This window comes from Ictidomys tridecemlineatus, chromosome 13 (assembly GCF_052094955.1).
Source record: "Ictidomys tridecemlineatus isolate mIctTri1 chromosome 13, mIctTri1.hap1, whole genome shotgun sequence".
Taxonomy (NCBI): Eukaryota; Metazoa; Chordata; class Mammalia; order Rodentia; family Sciuridae; genus Ictidomys; species Ictidomys tridecemlineatus.
The window spans coordinates 38458291-38477618 of record NC_135489.1 but is presented as its reverse complement, the minus strand read 5'-3'; the positions used below and the strand labels follow the sequence as shown (position 1 = coordinate 38477618).

Below are 19328 nucleotides of genomic sequence, written 5' to 3'. Positions count from 1 at the left end.
CCTCAGGCAGGGTTTTGAAGCTGTTCCTAATTCAGACATGGGCCCAATTTGATATTCAAACCTCTTTTCAGCTAAAATGGGGTACACATTTGTAATATAAACAGGATCAAATAATCTGGGTCGTGTGGCTTAATGACTTGAATAATAAGGAGAGTGTAGACTTGGTTTCTACAAATAGATAATTAGAAGAAAATAAAAGACAATACAGGGCTGGGGTTATAGCTTAGCAGTAGATCACTTGCCTTACGTGCGTGAAGCACTGGGTTCGATCCTCGATGCCACAGAAAAGTAAATAAAATAAATAAATAAATATTGTGTCCATCTTAAAAAGAAATCTTTTTACATTTTTTTTTAGTTATAGATGGACACAGTACCTTTATTTTCTTTATTTATTTTTATGTGGTTCTGAGGATTGAACCCCATGCCTCACACATGCGAGGCAAGTGCTCTCCTACTGAGCCACAACCCCAGCCCCTTAAAAAGAAATCTTAAAAAAAAAAAAAAAAAAAAAAGACAGTGTAGCCTATGTATGCTGATCCACAGAGGAGGGGTCTCTAGCTCAGATCAGCTAGGTGTTCCCCTTAATGATGACCTTCTAAACCTTCCTCAGACTTCTGTGATAAGCTCATTTTTTTTTATTACTTAGATTATGATGCTTTGTTAATAATTTTTTTGTTTGCAGCCTCTTCCTTGAGTTTTATGGACTCATGCAATTTTGAACTGGAAAACATATGTGGAATGATACAAAGTTCAGAAGATAAGACTGACTGGAAGCGAGTTTCAAATGTTTCTGGGGGTCCAAAGACTGATTATTCCAACATGGGAAAGTGTAAAGGTAACAAGACGGAGGGACTTCTAGATATTATGTTCAGTGCCCCCCCCTTTTCCTTTTACTATGAAACCCTGGGATTTTATCTTTCATTCTGTCAGAATTATTAATGATAATCCATTTGGTTGCTACAAAGGAATGAACTTTGTGCATTATAAGGACATGGGTGATATCTTTGCTTTTACACTCTGAGAACATTTTTCTTTCTAGTTTCTGGGCTGCCTCTCTCTCCTGCCCACACAGTAGGCTAACTTCTCCTAAAGCACTTACAGCTTCACCTTGAGTTAGCCTGGGGACACACAGATACTGTGGCTTTCTACCTACCTGGATTTCAAGCCCTACTTTAAAATTTTTTTTTATTTGTTCTTTTTAGTTATACATCACAGTAGAATGTATTTTGACAGATCATACGTACATGGAGTATAACTTCCCATTTTTGCAGTTGCACATGATGGTCATGTATTCATATATGAACATAGGAAAGTTATGTCTGATTCATTCTACTGTCTTTCCCATTCCCATCCCTCTACACTTCCCCTCACTCCCCCCTCCCCCCCACAAGCCAGTGTACCTTCCCTTCTCCCCCCTCCCACCTATTGTGACTCAACATCCACTAATCAGAGAAAACATTTGGCTTTTGTTTGTTTGGGATTGGCTTATTTCATTTAGCATGATCGTTTCCAGTTCCATTGGTTTACCAGCAAATGTCATAATTTCAATCCTCTTTAAGGCTGAGTAATAGTCCATTGTGTATATATACCACATTTTCTTTATCCATTCTTCTGTTGAAGGTCACCTAGGTTGGTTCCATAGCTTAGCTATTGTGAATTGAGCTGCTGTAAACATTGATGTGGCTGTATCACTGTAGTAGGCTGATTTTAAGTCCTTGGGGTATATGCCAAGGAGTGGGATAACTGGGTCAAATGGTGGTTCCATTCCAAGTTTTCTAAGGAATCAAGCTTCTACACTGGGCTGAATTTCTATTCCCCTTTTGCACATTCCCAGAGCGGGGAACAACTCTCCATGCTGTCTTACTGATGGTAACTACTCCCACTTATAGTTTGGCCAGGGATGGGAATGTTTGAAAGATGCTCCTTGCAGAATATCTGTCTTTTGATCCTGCTTCTTAGGCATGACCTGAAGGCTTATATTGGATTTTTTTAAAATTAGTGTTTTATACATAAGCTTGCTTTATCTTTATAGCTCATAGCAAATGAAAATAAGTGAAGATCAGTGTCCACAAGCAAACTGCTACTATTGTAATTAATATTTTTATAAGTAATAGATTGGGGTTGTGTTCTGTTATGTCAGTCAGTTAGCGTTCTGAGTACTAGAGATATAGCTTAGGCTCCTAAAGTTTCTCCCTGGGGGTTTACCTCCTGGTACTCATTGGGCCTATTCCTCTAGCCAGCATCTGTTTTTTTTCTCAATTCTTTTGTCCTCATACCAGGTTATGGTTTCTTCATGCATTTTAACAGTAGCTCTGTAAGTGAGGGACACACAGCAGTGATGGAAACTAGGATGCTGTACCCTAAAAGAGAATTTCAATGCTTGGAATTTTATTTGTATAACAGTGGAAGTATAAATGACCACCTGAACATATACGTCAGGAATTATACTGCAGATGATGTAAGTGGTCATCGGACCCTTGTGAAACAAATAAAAGGTAAATATTAATATTTTTATTTTGGGGGTTCAGAGTTCTTTGTTTATTTAATGCAGCAACTTAATAGAGCAGAGGTTACTGACTCACTACTTAATCTTTTTTTTTGGTACCAGGGATTGAACCCAGGAGCACTTAATTTCTCTGACTCACTACTTTTTGAATACAACTTGATCTTTGTTTCTTAAGGAAGCCAAAGAGAGGCTCCTTTGCTGTGTTTTATTTTTTAGTTTTAAAAAACAATTGTGAGGGCTGGGGATGTGGCTCAAGCGGTAGCGCGCTCGCCTGGCATGCGTGCAGCCTAGGTTCGTTCCTCAGCACCACATACAAAACAAAGATGTTGTGTTTGCCGAAAAACTAAAAAATAAATATTAAAATTCTCTCTCTCTCTCTCTTAAAAAAAAAAACAAAACAATTTTGATACTGGGGATTGAATCCATGGGTGCTTCACCACTGAGCCACATCCCTAGCACTTTTTTATGTTTTACTTGAAGGTAGGCTCTCATTAAGTGGCTTAGGCCTCGCTAAGTTGCTGAGGCTGATTTTGAACCTATGATCCTCCTGATTCAGCATCCTGAGTTGCTAGGATTACAGAGATGTGCCACTGTGCTTTTGCTGTACTGTGTGACACTCAAGAAATAAAACTTGGCCACATCCATGTTTATAGCAGCACAATTCACAATAGCTAAATGGTAGAACCAACCTAGATGCCCTTCAGTAGATGAATGGATTAAAAAAAAAACTGTGGTATATGGGCTGGGATTGTGGCTCCAGTGGTTGAGTGCTTGTCTAGCATGCACTGGGCACTGGGTTCCATCCTCACCACCACATAAATGTAAAATAAAGATATTGTGTCCACCTAAAACTAAAAAAAAAAAAAAAACAAAACCCACCTGTTGTATATATACACAATGGAATATTACTCAGCAATAAAAGAGAATAAAATCATGGCATTTGCAGGTAAATGGATGGAGTTTGAGAATATAATGCTAAGTGAAGTTAGCTAATCCCAAAAAACCAAATGATGAATGTTTTCTCTGATATAAGGAGGCTGGTTCATAGTGGGGTAGGGAAGGGGAACAAGAGAGAATTAGATGAACGCTAGATAGGGCAAAGGGGTTGGAGGGGAAAGGAGGGGGCATGGGGTTAGAAATGATGATGGAATGAGATGGACATCATTATCCAAAATACATGTATGAAGACACAAATGGTGTGAATTTACTTTGTATACAACCAGAGATACGAAAAATTGTGTTCTATATGCGTAGTATGAATTGTAATGCATTCCTCTGCCATATATAATAAATTAGAATTAAAGAAAATTAAAAGGAAAAAGAAAAAAGAAATATAACTTGGTCTCTGGAATTGTGCAGTTCAGTCCTTGGCAAGTAATAACCGGGCAATGAGAACTAGCTTAAGCACAATGGGAAGGGTTGCCAGCTCATTGTAACTGAATTATGGAATGGATGAGGGAGGAGCTGGCCTCAGGGGCCCCTGGACCTGTCCCTGAACATTGCTGGGGACCTTGTGTTTGATCTCAGAATGGCCTTGTTCATACACTGGGACTTAGGCTGTTTAGTTTCCTATATTACCTCATACCCAATGTGCCATTTGACTAGAAAAGGACTCCTCTAATTTCCAGCTTAAAAAATAAATTCCACCCAAGGATGCTGAGTGTTATGACTTGGACTAAATGCAACTTCCTGAGTACAGAGGCGGGTGCTCATCCTTCAACCCAGCCCTGAGTTGACCACCTGTTAAAGCAGATGGCCAGGATGGTTCCCTGGGGAAGGCAAGGGAAGGGCCGAACGTGGACTGGCAAACAGATGACTGTATGCTCTGCAGGTTGACCTCTTGGTTTGATGAACTGAGCAAAACCTATTATGAAATAGACCCACATGATGCTGTGTTATGCCATTTCCTCCCCTCTGCTTAACAATAGAAACAATCTGAAATACAGAGGCTATTTTTCTTTGTGAACACCTATGAGCAGTGTGGTTCTTAATCTCACTAAGAATACGTACACAGTATGCACACACATCATGTATGAAATTAAATACAATATATAATTGTAGATATGAAAACCATGTATAGAAGCCTCATATATGCAATACAAATATATATTATATATGTATATGAATCTACATACTAATATATATATGCAATTCCAGGTTTGAAGGGAACTCCTTCTCCTTAGCAACTGTGAGTGACTCACTGATAAGCAAATACAAAGGGATCTTAAGAAACTAGCTAGGGGTACAAGATGAGAGTTGAGAAGGAATTGCAGACAGGGAGACAAGAAGTGATCTACCAAATATCAGAAAAATATTTTCAATACATGTATGAATTCAAATTGAAGTCACTAGTAAGTGATCTGAGGAGTACCTAGTAGGATGTGGACTTCCAGAGTTTGGTAGATCCCTGTTTTAAATACTGCTGAAAAGATGATTGTGCATGTAAAGAAGGTATACCAATATCACAAAGTCATGGGCACAGGTGTTGAGTATAGAGCTTGCTTGACTGTTAGCTACCAGAGAATGGCAGGTAATTCATAAGTTGGGCTTGGAGAACTCATGAGTCACACACTACTGCTTGCTTACCTATCTCTGGCAAAGGGTGACCTCTCTGAGAAACAACTATATATGCATTCAGATATTCTAGAGAACAGTATGACTTCCACAGAAATACCTTGAAATCCTGGCCTGGAAAAGTGAGCTCATACCTCTGATCTGTAGGAAGCAATACCTCTTGGATGATCTAGGAAGATTAGAGCTCTAATGTTTATTTGCCTGTGATGCATAGTCCTTTGTCTTCTTTGAAATAATGGCTTTTTTTTTTTTTTTTTTTTTTTGCAGAAATTCCCATTGGGATCTGGGAACTTTACTACATACCACTGAAAATGGTCAACAAATTTAGAGTGGTGTTTGAAGGACTCAGGGGCTCTGGTGCATCATCAGGTGGTCTGTCTATTGATGACATCAATCTTTCGGAAACACAGTGCCCTGAACATGTGTGGCACATAAGGAATTTCGAAGAGACCATTGACAAAGAAAATGGAATTCTATTAAGCCCTCCATTTTATTCTCCTAAAGGTTATGCTTTTCAGATTCAATTCAGTCTAAAACCTTCGACAGATGCACAGATATATCTCCATTTGGTCTCTGGAGGCAATGATGATTATTTAAAGTGGCCATGTCCTTGGCAACAAATCACGATAACACTCTTGGATCAAAATTCTGACATTCTACGGCGTATGTCCAACCAGCTGAGTGTAACTACAGACCCATTTCTGCTTGGTTCGTGGCTCATTTTATTTATTACTAATACACAATTATTGCTCCAGGAGGGACAGATGATTTGGGAATGACAAATTGGATGGCACAATTGGTTACTTTTGGAATTTAAGCTCCAAATCTTAAAGAATAGGGGATGCTTACAGGCAAGTCTTTACTAATTGAGGACAGAGTCTCTGAAGCAGGAGACTACTAAGAATATCAGCAAGGACTTTGACAAACAGGGAAGATATTAGCTGGGTCCCTGGGAATTGATGACCATCCTTGACTTCCATGTTGTTCAAGCAATGTTGTTTTGAGTATGATGTGCCTGGGTTCAAATCCAAGGTTTGCTTTGCATTAGTTATGGGACTGTGAGTGAATAATGTTTTGGAGTCTCAGTGTCCTCAAGCTGTGAAAGTAGGACAGTAATTCTCCCATAAATTGTTATGAGGATAAATACAGATCAAGTACGGAAGGCTGTTGGAACATCCTGGTACGCAGAATTCTCAGATGTTGAGTTTCTCTAACCCATAATGCCTTGATCATGCCACTGGGGTTGTCAAAAACAATTCAGCTCTTGGAATTTGGGTGGTTTTGATCAGGAGGAAGATCCTGGGGATAGGGTGGGGGGGAGGTTGTACTGGAGTATTGGTAGGAAGGGTATGGAAAGAATTGTGATTTCTTATTGAAGAGTTCTGGAGGATTTGTTAACAGTGACATCATTCTTCATTTTTTCCAGTCTCAAAAGGAAACAGGGCCCAGAAGGCCATGATCACTCTTCTAATTGTAATACTCTTTTGTTTCTGGAAACCTGACAAAGGAAAAAAATAGAATTATGGCAAGCTAACGATGATTGCCAAATTTTGAAATTTATAAATGTTTAGAATTTTTTTTCACTCTTTCCTTACATTTTTCTCCCTGAATGACATTGAGAATGGCTCAGTTTTGCCAGGCGTGGGTTGCACACACCTGTAATCCTCGTGGCTGGGAGACTGAAGCAGGAGGATCGCCAGTTCAAAACCATCCTCAGCAAAAGCAAGGCGCTAAGCAACTCAGTGAGACCTTGTCTCTAAATAAAATACAAATAGGTCTAGGGATGTGGCTCAGTGGTCAAGTGGCCCTGAATTCAATCCCCAGTACTCTCCACCTCCCCCCAAAAAAACCAAATGGCTCACTTTTGATGGATCCTCACCTTTTCCCAGGAGCAGTGCTTCTTGCTGTCTTGTATATTGGAAGGACTTTACTCTTTTAGGTGAATAATTTGATTAATGAGATAATTTATTCTGCGCTAATATTGAAAACTCTCTCAGCAACCTATTGCTTTAACTCAATTTAAAAGGATGATCTGTAACTCGAAGGCCAATGGGGCATGGTTCTAAGTGTCAGAAGGATTTCTGTACCAGTTAGTAAGCAAAGGTGTGTTATCCTCACCTAGGGGACTTTGGGTCCTCTCCACTCTAGGCAGGGCCCTTCCTGCCAGACAATCTTATTTCCTTTAGGACAGTATAAATGAATAGGCTCCAGCGGCTTGCCAGGGAATACATCACAGGTCAACAGCATCATTGGATTATTTGGGGCCCATCCTGATTTGTGTTTCACATTGCCTGTTCTTTCCTACCACCAAAAGCCATGCTGATGCTAAATACAATCCATTAATGTAAATTGCTTTTTCAGATGATACAAAGTATTTTTGGGACAGGCCTTCTAAAGTGGGAATACAGACTGTTTACCCTAATGGAACTGAGTATATGATGAACAAAGGCTATGGGAGCAGTGTCTTCATAAGCCATAGCAGGCTACACAGCAGAGAGTTCATAAAAGGAAATGATGTTTATATCCTACTGACCACGAATGGTATGCCAGTAAAAGTCATTTTATTTAAGTTAATTTGTGTGTGTGTGTTATGGCCATGGGCTATTTCTGATGTTCTTCTGGTTTCATTTTTAGGCATATTATAGGATGTAGGAGGAAATGGGTACAAATGAGTTTTTTTGGGGGGGGGTATGAATCATTAACAACATGAAACTTATTAAATTTGAAACAACAAAAGTTCTAGGGTATAGAATTTAATTACTATCCCATGAAACAATAGTAGAAAGCTTTAGACTGGACGATTTCTTTAGAAATAAGTTAGGATACAGATAATATTCCCTAAGATTATACTCTATAATTTATAAAATAAATTCATCTGTAAACAAACCAAGTTACTATCTGATACACACATGCACACGCATACATGAAAACATATGTACCCACATATATCCTGGCAGTAATCATGTTAGTTAATTGTCTGTTAAATTTTTTATCCATGGCAATCAATAAATACATTTTCCAGCAATGCAGGTGGTTTCCATGTTTGATGTAGTACGATTGTAACTCATCTACTCTGAAAGATTCACTTGCGTCTCAGTAAATCAGACCGCATGGCAACGAGAGGTGGTACAACTAGAACCCATGAAATTCAAACCAGAGTGTTCACTAGAATAAATCTAGATGATATTTTTTTGGAAAAAATTATTGAGAAAAAAAACACTACTAAAGAGAAGACATTTTAGGGTACAGAGAAAAAGAAGTGACATTACAGTGAGAGAACAAATTACAGTGTAAAGAACATGGCACAGGCTACCAGGGCACGGTACCTTGCTTGAAGTCTCTGCCTCTTACTCTACCTAGCAGGAGACCCTGACCTTGGGCAAGGTCCTTAACCACTTTCCATTTCTGAGCTTCGGTTTTCTCACCTGTCTCTAGTGGGTTGGTGACAAGGGTTTGAGAGAGCCCTGCCTCTGAATGTTGCTGGACCATGCATCAAATTATCTAAATTCCTCACAAGGCTGAAGCCTGAACATCTATTTTGAGACTTAAGGGCCAAAGGATTACTCAGGCACATGCCGATCACCGTTTCTCTCTCCTGTTGCTTCTCTTAGACCGATCTGACCTCGCTCAAACACCGGATCAGAGTAACCCAACCTCTGATCCCCATGACCTGTGCTCAGTCGTCGTATGTGAAAATGGTGGCATGTGCTCCATCCAGAATGGCAAGGCTGAGTGCTGGTAAGGGGGCACTTGGGAGAGGGCCCTGTTCTTATTGTTAGAACGTAGGATTAAATGCTGATAGTTCATATGAATTAAATTTGTCAATTCTCCTCTCAAAACCACTCACAGAATATTCAGTGTTTTTGTATTCCATTTGGGACTTCAGATACCTATAAGGACAATAAAACTTTTAATGAAAAAAAACCCCAACACATTATATTCCATGCTTTTATGATTATGTCAAAAATGAATCCTATCAATATATATAACTAAAAAGAATCAAGAAAAATGTTTTTTTAAAAAAGAATGAATGCTTAGCATGCTCAAGGCTGTGGGTTCCATCTCCAGTATCATGGGGAAAAAATTTAAAAATCTTTTAAAATGAAAAAAAATATGACACATTACATTCAAGTTGCCTTAAAAAAAAAAAGAAAGAAAAAGAAAAAGACTCTTTACAAGTTACTTGTTAAGTCCTCGCTTGTCAACTCCTTTTGCCAATCTGGTCCTTTTAAGTATGTTTATCCTCATTTTTTAGATGAGGATACTAAAGTTCTGAGAAGACCTTGACCAAGGTGTAAAACTAGAAGTTGGAGAGCCAAACTTTCTTTATTGGTTGTGCTCCCTCCCTTTGCTACATCTCTGCTGCTGTTTTTCTATTGAATTAGGAATGATTCCATTTTTCCTTTTCATTGATCCTGTCTGGTCTCCTGGTGCCAGTCTAAGTCCAGAGTGGGTGAAGTAGTTCATATGTCAGTGACTTATTGGTGATCGAACAGACTAAAGGTGATGAACAGATTTTATGGGGAGGATTTCCAGTCAAATATCAATGCATAACTCCAAGTCACTTCACCATGTATAGGTGTCCTTCTGGGGAAGACTGGTGGTACATGGGAGAAAGGTGTGAGAAGAGAGGTTCAACCCGTGACACCATTGTCATTGCTGTTTCTTCCACCGCTGCTGTGTTTGTCCTGATGCTGATAGTCACCCTCATCAGTGTTTACTGTACCCGGAGGAGATATCGCCAAAGGCCAAATTCAAATATTGCGAATATCACTCTGGAAAATGTAAGTTGAGTTGGCTATTGAGTTATTCAAAATCTATGGATGAAATCATATGGAGAATTAGGACTTTTTTTTGAGGAGAGGGTACCAGGGATTGAACTCAGGGGCACTCCACCACTGAGCCACATCCCCAGCCCTATTTTGTATTTTATTTAGAGACAGGGTCTCACTGAGTTGCTTAGCGCCTTGCTTTTGCTGAGGCTGGCTTTGAACTTGAGATCCTCGAGCCTCAGCCTCCCAAGCCACTAGGATTATAAGCCTGTGCCACTGCGTCTGGCTGAGAATTAGGGCACTTTTTATGTACTTTTTTTTTTTAAAACCTTCTTTTGGTTTCCTATACTGAGAACAATGGATTTGAGACTATAAATGCTGATTACTTTTAATATAAATCAACAGCTTCTGATATCATGGCCCTTCTTCTTGGGATAGTTCATTATGCTCAAAATTGAGTATGGTTATGCATTTATTTTCCTAGGGTGTGTGTGGGGGGTCTGTGACCCTCTGAAAGACACCCTGATTTCTCCTGCGTGATATTCCCACCTTTCTGGAAGAGGAGAAACAAGGCTTATAAGGGTTTTGATTCCAAAGGTCTTTTAATTGGGGGATAAATTGAGGCCTACAGGAAGGGTGCAGCTGGGTTTGGGGAAGCTTTTCCAATGAGACGATTCTAGCTAATGCTAGTCATCATGAAGACAAGATCTTCAAGCAGAGGGTTTGACATTTTTCCCCAGGAAAGCTCTAAAATTGGCAACAGGTTCTCAAAACTATTGTCTCAGGAGCATCCTTTGGGCAGCAGAACCTGAGATGGAGGGTTGGGTGCAGGGGATTTATTGGGAACACTCCTGGGGACAGGTGTGATGATGTGAAGGCGGCTGGCACAACAGGGGTAGGCACGGGGTGTGATGTAGGCATGGCTGGGCTTTGACCCAGGCTCCAGGGAGCTCTGGAGCCGGGAGGGCTTCTTAGCCTAGGCCTGACTTGAGGGAAGGGGCCAGGACTTCGTACTTCACCACAGCAGCCACTGCACTGGGGCTGCCTCCAAGGTGGGGGCATGAAATTGAGCAAGACAGCAGCCTTGGGGGGAGGGCAATTTTTGCAAGAAAACTTTTGTTTGGAAGGGGCAGGCCAGAGCAGTGTGCTCTAGCACCCAGTAGATACCCCGGCAGTAGAGCGACTGATAGCCACAGGCACTTGCATATTCTTACAGAAGAGCTTGAAGAAAACAGCATCAAATCTGAACATTACCAAAGAGGGAAGTTTTAAAATTCTTTCAATTCGATTGCATTCAAATTAGAGTCTCTGAAAATTGTCGTGAAACAAATGAAGAAAAACACTTCCTATTAGAATCTCCCTGAAAATAAAAATACTGTAATTAGCAAAATGTATGTTTTCTTAAGAAAAACCAATTATTCGGACAGGTACAGTACAATGGGGCACGCCTGTAGTCCTAGCAGTTCAGGAGGCTGAGGCAGGAGGATTACCAGTTCAAACCCAGCCTCAACAACCTAGTGAGGCCCTAAGCGATTTATTGAGACCCTGTCTCAAAATAAAATATAAAAAAGGGTTGGGGATATGACTCAGTGGTTAAGTGGCCCTGGGTTCCATCCCCGGTACCAAAAAAAAAAAAAAAGTTATTGTACAACATGCTATATTTTAAGTTTAGGATTTTATTTTTTAAGTGAAAAACCCTGTGTCAAGATGCTAATTTGGGGGGCTGGGGCTGGGGCTGGGGCTGTAGCTCAGAGGTAGAGCATCTGCCTTGCACATGTGAGACACTGGGTTTGATCCTCAGCACCACATAAACATAAATAAATAAAGATAAAAAAAATAAAGCTGTGTCCATCTACAACTTAAAAAAAAAAGAAAAAGAAAGAAAGAAAGAAAAAAGAAAAAAAGATGCTAATTTTTATTTTGCAAAGTCAGTTCAAAGGTGGATGAAGATGTTGAACAGAAAGCAAATAATTTTATTCTCATTTGCTATGGTCTTATTTCTTCAGTGTCAGGAAGATGTTTAAAGCTAAACATAGAGCAATAGATCAGTTACTTCATAAACTTATTAGAAAAGTACTTAAAATGTATTCAGGTTGTTTTATTTCCAACAGCTATTTCCGGATTTTTTTTTTTAATGACCTGAAATGAAAGGGACAGGTCAGTCAAGCAGGACCGGTAGGCCAGGCTGACCGAAGCTATGCCTGTAGGCCGGTCCCCTGGACCAGTAGGGGTGAGTCAGGCAGTGTAGAGGAGGTAGAAGAGGGGCTAGACAGGAGGACCCATTGGTTAGGTAGATAAGACTGCAAAGTATTCCCCTAGATAGTGGCAAATGTAGAGTTATAAGGGCTCTGACTTAGCTAGTAAAAATTGGGAGGAATTAAATAAAAAATGATTTAACACAGAAAAAAAGAGAGAAAAAAGGAGGCTAAGTCAGTAAGAGGGGTGAAACTATCAGGGCATCAGGGACATGGTAGGTATAGTGACCGGAAACACACACATCCAACCACCATAACATTATAACACAACTGCTTCATCTCTGCATCGTTTAAACACATTCCCAAGGACAAGGAACCAAGTTGCCTTTCCCTTAGTCTCCCCATTTCTCCAGTTCATGCACTGGTGATGGAGTCTCCAGAACTATAAACTGTTTAACTAGGTTGAATCACAATGACCCTTCTGAGGCCACTTGTGCACTTACCCTAATGTCTTAGCATCTGAATAATGAGAGCCAGAGAGGCAGGCATTTTCCCGGAGACTCAAGTGGAGCTGCTTGCTTAGCTGGGAGGGATGCCAGGAGACTGCTGATGGGGACTTCATTTAAAAATCAGACCATTTCATTGTGATTCATTTAACTGACGGATTTTAAATTTAGAAATTAAGTCATCGATTCTTTTTTTTCCCCTTTTAGCAACACCAGGCTTTTTGAAGATCAACTCAACAATACAGCCAGCAGATGAAATTAAAAAGGATTCTTCATCATGGATTTCACCTAAGAGACAGTATAACCTTTATATTCTTCTAAAAATGGTTCTTCTCTGCAAATAGCTGAGTGTACTCCAAATCATTATTTAGGTAAAAGTTGAATTGGCAAAGTCAGTCTCTCTCTCTCTCTCTCTCTCTCTGTCTCTCATAGGAAGCCATTCCAACTCCTCTGAAAGTATAATTTTATCAATAAAAGGAAAAGCAACAATTAGAGACAGCTTTCAAGTTACTGATCCTTCTATCTGGGGGTGGAGTGCAGTGGTCTCAGAAAGGATTCTCCAGAAACCGGCAGGAATTTCCAGAGAATGATCCTCCATATGGAATCTCAGCAGTTTCAATGCTGTCTTGTCCCCTGATATATATGCCTGTCTCCAAAACTGGCTAATTTCTTGTTGTTTTTTTTTACATAATCTTTTGGGTACCTGCACTTGGCTAAGCACCTGTTTGAACAGACCAGTATAGTAAACAAGAAACTTTCAATTCTTCATGCGGCAGTTCTCAAAGTTTTGGGTGAAAGGACCATTTTCACTGAGGACCCCAAAGACCTTTTGCTTGCAAGCTTTCCATTGACCAGTATTTGCCTTACTAGAAATTCAAAGTGGGAAAATCTAAAACCATATATTTATTAGTCATTAAAAAGAATAAGCCCATTATATGTTAACATAATTTTTTTCCTGAACAATGACTATATTTGACAAAATAAAAGAAAGTTTAGGGCTGGGATTCTAGCTCAGTGGTAGAGCGCTTGCCTTGCACTTGTGAGGGGCTGGGTTTGTTCCCTAGCACCACACAGAAATAAATAATAAAAAATATCATGTTCATTACAACTAAATAAATATTTAAAAAAATAAAAGATAGTTTAGCAAAAATATGGGTGTTGGTTTACATTCTTTATTTGCAAATATCTAATGTCTAGTTTAAGTGATTTCTCATATGCTTCTGTACCTAATCTGTTGTGATGTATTACCTTGGTTGAAGGATAGGAGGAAGTCTAACTTTGCAAAGATAAGTAGTTGGAAAAAGAAAGTATATCTGGATAGCATTTCAGGTAAAAACAGATATTGTTTTTAATACTTTGTTGATAGCTGACAATGGCATTTTTTTTTTTTTTTTTTTTTTTTTTTGGTACTGGGAACTGAACTCAAGGGCACTCTACCACTGAGCCACATCCCCAGCCCTATTTTGTATTTTATTTAGAGACAGGATCTCACTGAGTTGCTTAGTGCCTAAATTGCTGAGGCTGGCTTTGAACTCTCAATCTTCCTATCTCAACCTCCCAAGCCACTGGGATTACAGGTATGTGCCACTGTGCCCGGTTTAGAAATTGTAATTTCTTAAAAATGATAATTTCTCAAAAGTTAGTTGCAGTTGTAATCTATGGTCAAATGGATATACTTTTGTATGCCACCCAGTAAAATCTACTGGCTTATCTTGCACTTTTCAATGAGTTTTCAATTTTGCATCATTTTTTAGTATTCTAGATTGATCATTTAGAAAATATTGGTTCATGGAGTTATGCAGCTCTTACAATTACTGATATATTTCATTTTACAGTATCAAAACATTAGGACAAACTTTGGCTAGGGCAAACAGGAGGGAGAAGAAGGGAGGGGTTATTGGGATAGGAAAGATGGTGGAATGAGATGGACGTCATTGCCCTAGGTACATGTATGAAGACATGGATGGTGTGACTCTACTTTGTGTACAACCAGAGAAATGAAAAATTGTGCTCCATTTGTGTACTATGAACTGAAATGCATTCTGTTGTCCTGTGTAACAAATCAGAACAAATTAATTAATTAATTTAAAAAAAATTAGCACAGCCAGGAGTGGTTGTGCATGCCTAGTGGATAATAAGGGATCATCAGCTTGGGAGGCTGGGGCAGGCGGATTTCAAGTTCACGACCAGACTCAACAATTGAGCTGGACCCTAAGCAAATTAGTGAGACTCTGTCTCAAAGAATAAAAAGGGCTGGGAATGTAACTCAGTCGTAAAGCACACCTGGGTTCAATACCCAGTACCGGAAAAACAACAACAACAACAAATTAGCACACCTGTAATCTCAGCTATTCAGGAGACTGAGGCAGAAGGATAGGAAGTTCAAGGCTAGCTGCTGCAACTTGGTGAGACCCTATTCCAATAACAAAAAGCTAAGGATACCGATCAGTGGTAGAGACTTCTGGACTCAACTCCCAGTACCTCAAAAAACAAACTAAAAAAATTAATTAATGGCACTAGTGATCCATTTAAAACTTTCATTAAGTCTTGGGAAGTTGTTCTGCTATGGTGGCAGAAACAAAATTTCCAAAATTCTAACTTTTGCTTGACATCTTAAATTTTATCATTGGTAGCAAATGCAATATTCCTTGTACTGAAAGGCTCACTTCACTTAGTTTTTGTTTTTATTCAAATTTTATTCTGAGATAATTGTAGATTCACATGCAGTTGTAAGAAACAATACAGAGAGATCTCTTGTGTGCTTTACTCAGTTTCCCCCACTGGTAACATCCTGCAAAACTAGTTATATATAGGAGTGAGGTGTGGTGGCCCATGCCTATAATCCCAACAGCTCAGTTGAGGCCAGTTCAAAGCCAGCCTCAGCAATGGCAAGGTGCTAAGCAACTCAGTGAGACCCTGTCTCTAAATTAAATACTAAATAGGGGTGGGGATGTGGCTCAGTGGCCAAGTGCCCCAAAGTTCAATTCCTAGTGCCAAAAACAAATAAACAAACAAAAAACTAGGATGTATAGGAAGTACAGTAGCACAATCAGGACAGTCACATTGATATAGTAAAGTTACAAATATATATCTATATCCTATATAAAGTTCCTATACCTATATAAAGTTGTCTTTATGTAGCCATTTTTACTTCCTCTTTGTTCTCACCTCCTTTTTATCTTCTGAAAAAACCACTAATGTGTTCTCTAATTCCATTATTTTGTCATGTAAAGAATGTTCTATTCATAGATTCATATAGTGTAGAAACTTTTGGGAATAGCTTCCCTCCCCCAGCATAATTCTTTGTAAACATGTCCAAGGATATTGTGTGTATCAGTAGTCTGTTCCTTTTTATTGGAGAACAGTCATCCATGGTATGGGTATCTACCACCCATACCCTCATAGGCCACAGTTTGCTTCATTGTTCAATTGTTGAAAGACATCTGGGTTGTTTCCAATTTTTGGTTATTACAAACAAAACGTCTATCAATGTTATGTACAGATTTTTCTGTGAATATGTCTTCACTTCTCTGGAATATGTGCCAGGAGAAAAATGGCTGAGTCCTAGGGTAGTTGTACCTTTCATTTTTAAAGAAATTGACAAATTGATTTGCAAAGTGGTTACACAGTATTCTCACCAGCAATGTATGAGTTTCTCTGCATCCTTGCCAACTTTTAGAGTTGTCATTAAAAAAAATAGATTTAATTTTGTTAAGAAGTTTTAGATTCACAACAAATTCGAGCAGAATGTGCAGAGACTTCTCACATACCCCTGTCTTACCGACACATAGTCTCCCTACTGTCAACAACCTACACCAGAGTGGTACATGTGTTACAATCAAACTTTCATTGACACATAAATATCAACTGAAGTCCACCATTTACATTAGATACACTTTTGGTGTTGTACTTTCTATGGGCTTTGAGAAATGCAGAATGGCATTTATCTGCTATTATAGTGTACTCTGCCTATTCATCATTCCCTCCCCACTAATCCCTGGCAACCACTAGTTATTTTTGGTTTTGTTTTGTTTTTTAGTGTCTTCATAGTTTTTCCTTTTCTATACTGTCATATTATTGAAATCATAGGGTATATAGACTTTCCCGAATGTCTTCTTTGACTTATTGTCACTATTTTTTTAAGCTCTTCTCATGTGTATAGTGATTTCTCATTGTGACTTCAATTTGCAATCTAATTGTTAATGAGGTCTAACATCCGTGTGTGTGTGTGTGTGTGTGTGTGTGTGTGTGTATGATGTGTGTATGTGTGTTGCATGCAGGGCCACATGCATGCTGGCCAAGCACTCTCCCACTAAGCCACAGCTCTAGCCTGCGATCTAACATTTTTTCATATGCTTTTTTTGCCATCTGAATCTCCCCTGAGGTGAAATATCTCTTCATGTCTTTTGCTTATGCTTCAATTAGACTTTTCGTTCTTATACTGTCGGGCTTTGAAAGTCCTTTATATATCCTAGATATTATCCTTCTGTCACTTTTGTGGTTTGGAAACATATTTTTCTATTTTGTAGGTTTGCATTTTCTTAACAGATTTATCAATTTTTCCTATTAATGGCTTATATTTCTGTTGGCAAGTTTAAGAATTCTTTGCCCTGTCCTAGATTCTGAAGATTTTCTATTTTTAAAAACCATTTATAATTTTTCAGTTTTACATTTAAATCAGTGATCTATTTTGAGTGTGTTTTTGTGGGGTTCAGGTGGAGGCTCATGTTTTTGGCTTATGAATGAACAATTAATTGTACCAGCACTATTTGTTGAAAAGGTTCTTTCCTCCATAGATATTGTTTTTGTACTTTTGTTAAACATATTTTCTTGGACCTATTTCTGAGTTTCCTTCTCTTTTATTGATTTGGGTGTCTGTTCCCCTGCCAATATCATATAGGTAGACTTGATTACTTTATGGTTTTGATTACTATACAGCCTTCCTCTGTCAATACTATACAGTCTTGATTCTGTATATTATATAGTAGGTTTTGAAATCTGGTAAACTGATTCCTCTCACTTTTTCTTTCTTTTTCAGACTGGTTTTAGATATACTAGTTCTTTTTTACCTTTACAGATAAATTTTAGAATAATCTGTATCTACAAAAAAATATTGTTGGGATTTCCACAAGAAATCAGTTAAATCTGTTCATCAACTTGAGGAGAATTAACATTATTTTTATATTGAATCTTCTAATCTATGAACATAGTATGTCTCTCTGTTCTTAGGATTTTTTGTTTCATCTATCGTCAACATTGTGTAAGTTCCAGCATGCAAGTTTGTAAATATTTTATTAGAGTCACACCTATGTATCTCATTTTGAGGAGAATGGTGTATTTTTAACTTTAGTATCCCTGTGTTCATTACTAGTATATAGAAATCACTAATTCATGTGTGCTGCAGCCTTGCCATACCATCATGCCATCTGCAAATAGGGGGCGTGATTTTTTTCTTTTCTAATCGGCATGCCTTTTATTTCTTTTTCTTGACTTATTGGGTTGGCTAGACCTCCTTGTACTGTATTGGATAGAGGATGAAAGTGAACACTTTTGCTAGTTCCATCTTAAGAAGAAAGCATTCAGTCTTTCATCATTAGATATAATGTTCTCTGTAGGTTTTTTCCTATGTTCTCTTCAACAAGTTGAAGAAGCAACCCCCTTTTTTTATTTTTCTGGAAGTCTTTTTTTTCATGGTGGATATATAAAATTTTGTCAAATGCTTCATCTGTATTGATCTATCTGATTTTTTCCTCTTTTGTCTGTTAATATTGTGGATTCTGTTGATCAATTCTGAATATTGAGGAAGCCTTTGTCCCTGGAATAAACCATACCTGGACATGGTATATAATTCTTTTTATATGTTGCTGCACACTACTTGGTGTGTGTGTGTGTGTGTGTGTGTGTGTGTGTGTGTGTGTGTGTGTATTCCTCTGGGATGTTGGTCTATAGTTTTTTGTTTATTTTTGTTTTGGTAACATCAACATCTTGCTTTGGAATTCAGGTACTATTATTTTCATAAAATGAATTGGGAAATGTCCCTCCTCTTTTATTTTCTTGAAAAGACTATGTAGAATTGGTGTAATTGTTTAAATGTTTAGTAGAATACACAGTCAAACCTTTTGGGTCTGGAATTTCTCTTTGGGGAGTTTTAAAATTGTGAATTCAATTTCCTTAATAGTTATAGGGCTGGTCAAAGTATCTATTTCATATTTTGGGGGAGTGTTTGTGTTTATAGGGAATTAATAAGTTCCCTTTACATTGTCAAATTTTTGTATATATTATTGTTCATAATATACCTAGATGCAGAACCACTGGATCATATAATAATTCTGTGTTTAGCTTCTCTGTGTTTCAGCTGTTTTTCACAGCAGTCACACCATTTTACACTCCCACCAGCAATGTATGAGGCTTCCCATTTCTCCATCTCCTTGCCAAATCTCATTATTTTCCATTTTAAAAAAATTATAACCAACTTGGTTGGTGTGAAGTTGTATCTCCTCTTGGGCTATAAAAAATATAAATTCAAATGTTAACACAGTGAAAGAGACAAGAAACATCTTAGTATTACTATGAAAATATTTGTAATCTAATGACCCTGTGAAAGGATCTCAAAGGTCGCAGGATCTGGACCACCCTGTGAGAAGGGCTGCTATAGCTGAACTCTGTGCAGGCAGTAATGGTACACTTGGACATTTAGTGACATTTCAGATGATTTTTCTATCTGCTTGTCATTTGTAAGGGTCAAACCTAGGGCAGCAGCTAAAACCTTGAGCTT

General features: G+C 38.5%; 1 protein-coding gene across 1 annotated transcript in view; it reads left to right on the top strand.

Annotated features, from left to right (window-relative positions):
* The window catches only part of Mep1b (meprin A subunit beta), a 33298-nt gene extending 19609 nt beyond the window's left edge, over positions 1–13689 (top strand). Inside the window, exons 12-18 of the mRNA XM_005337471.3 lie at positions 683–835; positions 2280–2495; positions 5348–5788; positions 7442–7621; positions 8692–8818; positions 9660–9864; positions 12761–13689. Coding sequence (XP_005337528.2) covers positions 683–835; positions 2280–2495; positions 5348–5788; positions 7442–7621; positions 8692–8818; positions 9660–9864; positions 12761–12778 — 1340 coding nt within the window. The 3' untranslated portion in view covers positions 12779–13689. The remainder of the gene's footprint in view (positions 1–682; positions 836–2279; positions 2496–5347; positions 5789–7441; positions 7622–8691; positions 8819–9659; positions 9865–12760) is intronic.
* The last annotated feature ends 5639 nt before the right edge of the window (positions 13690–19328 follow it).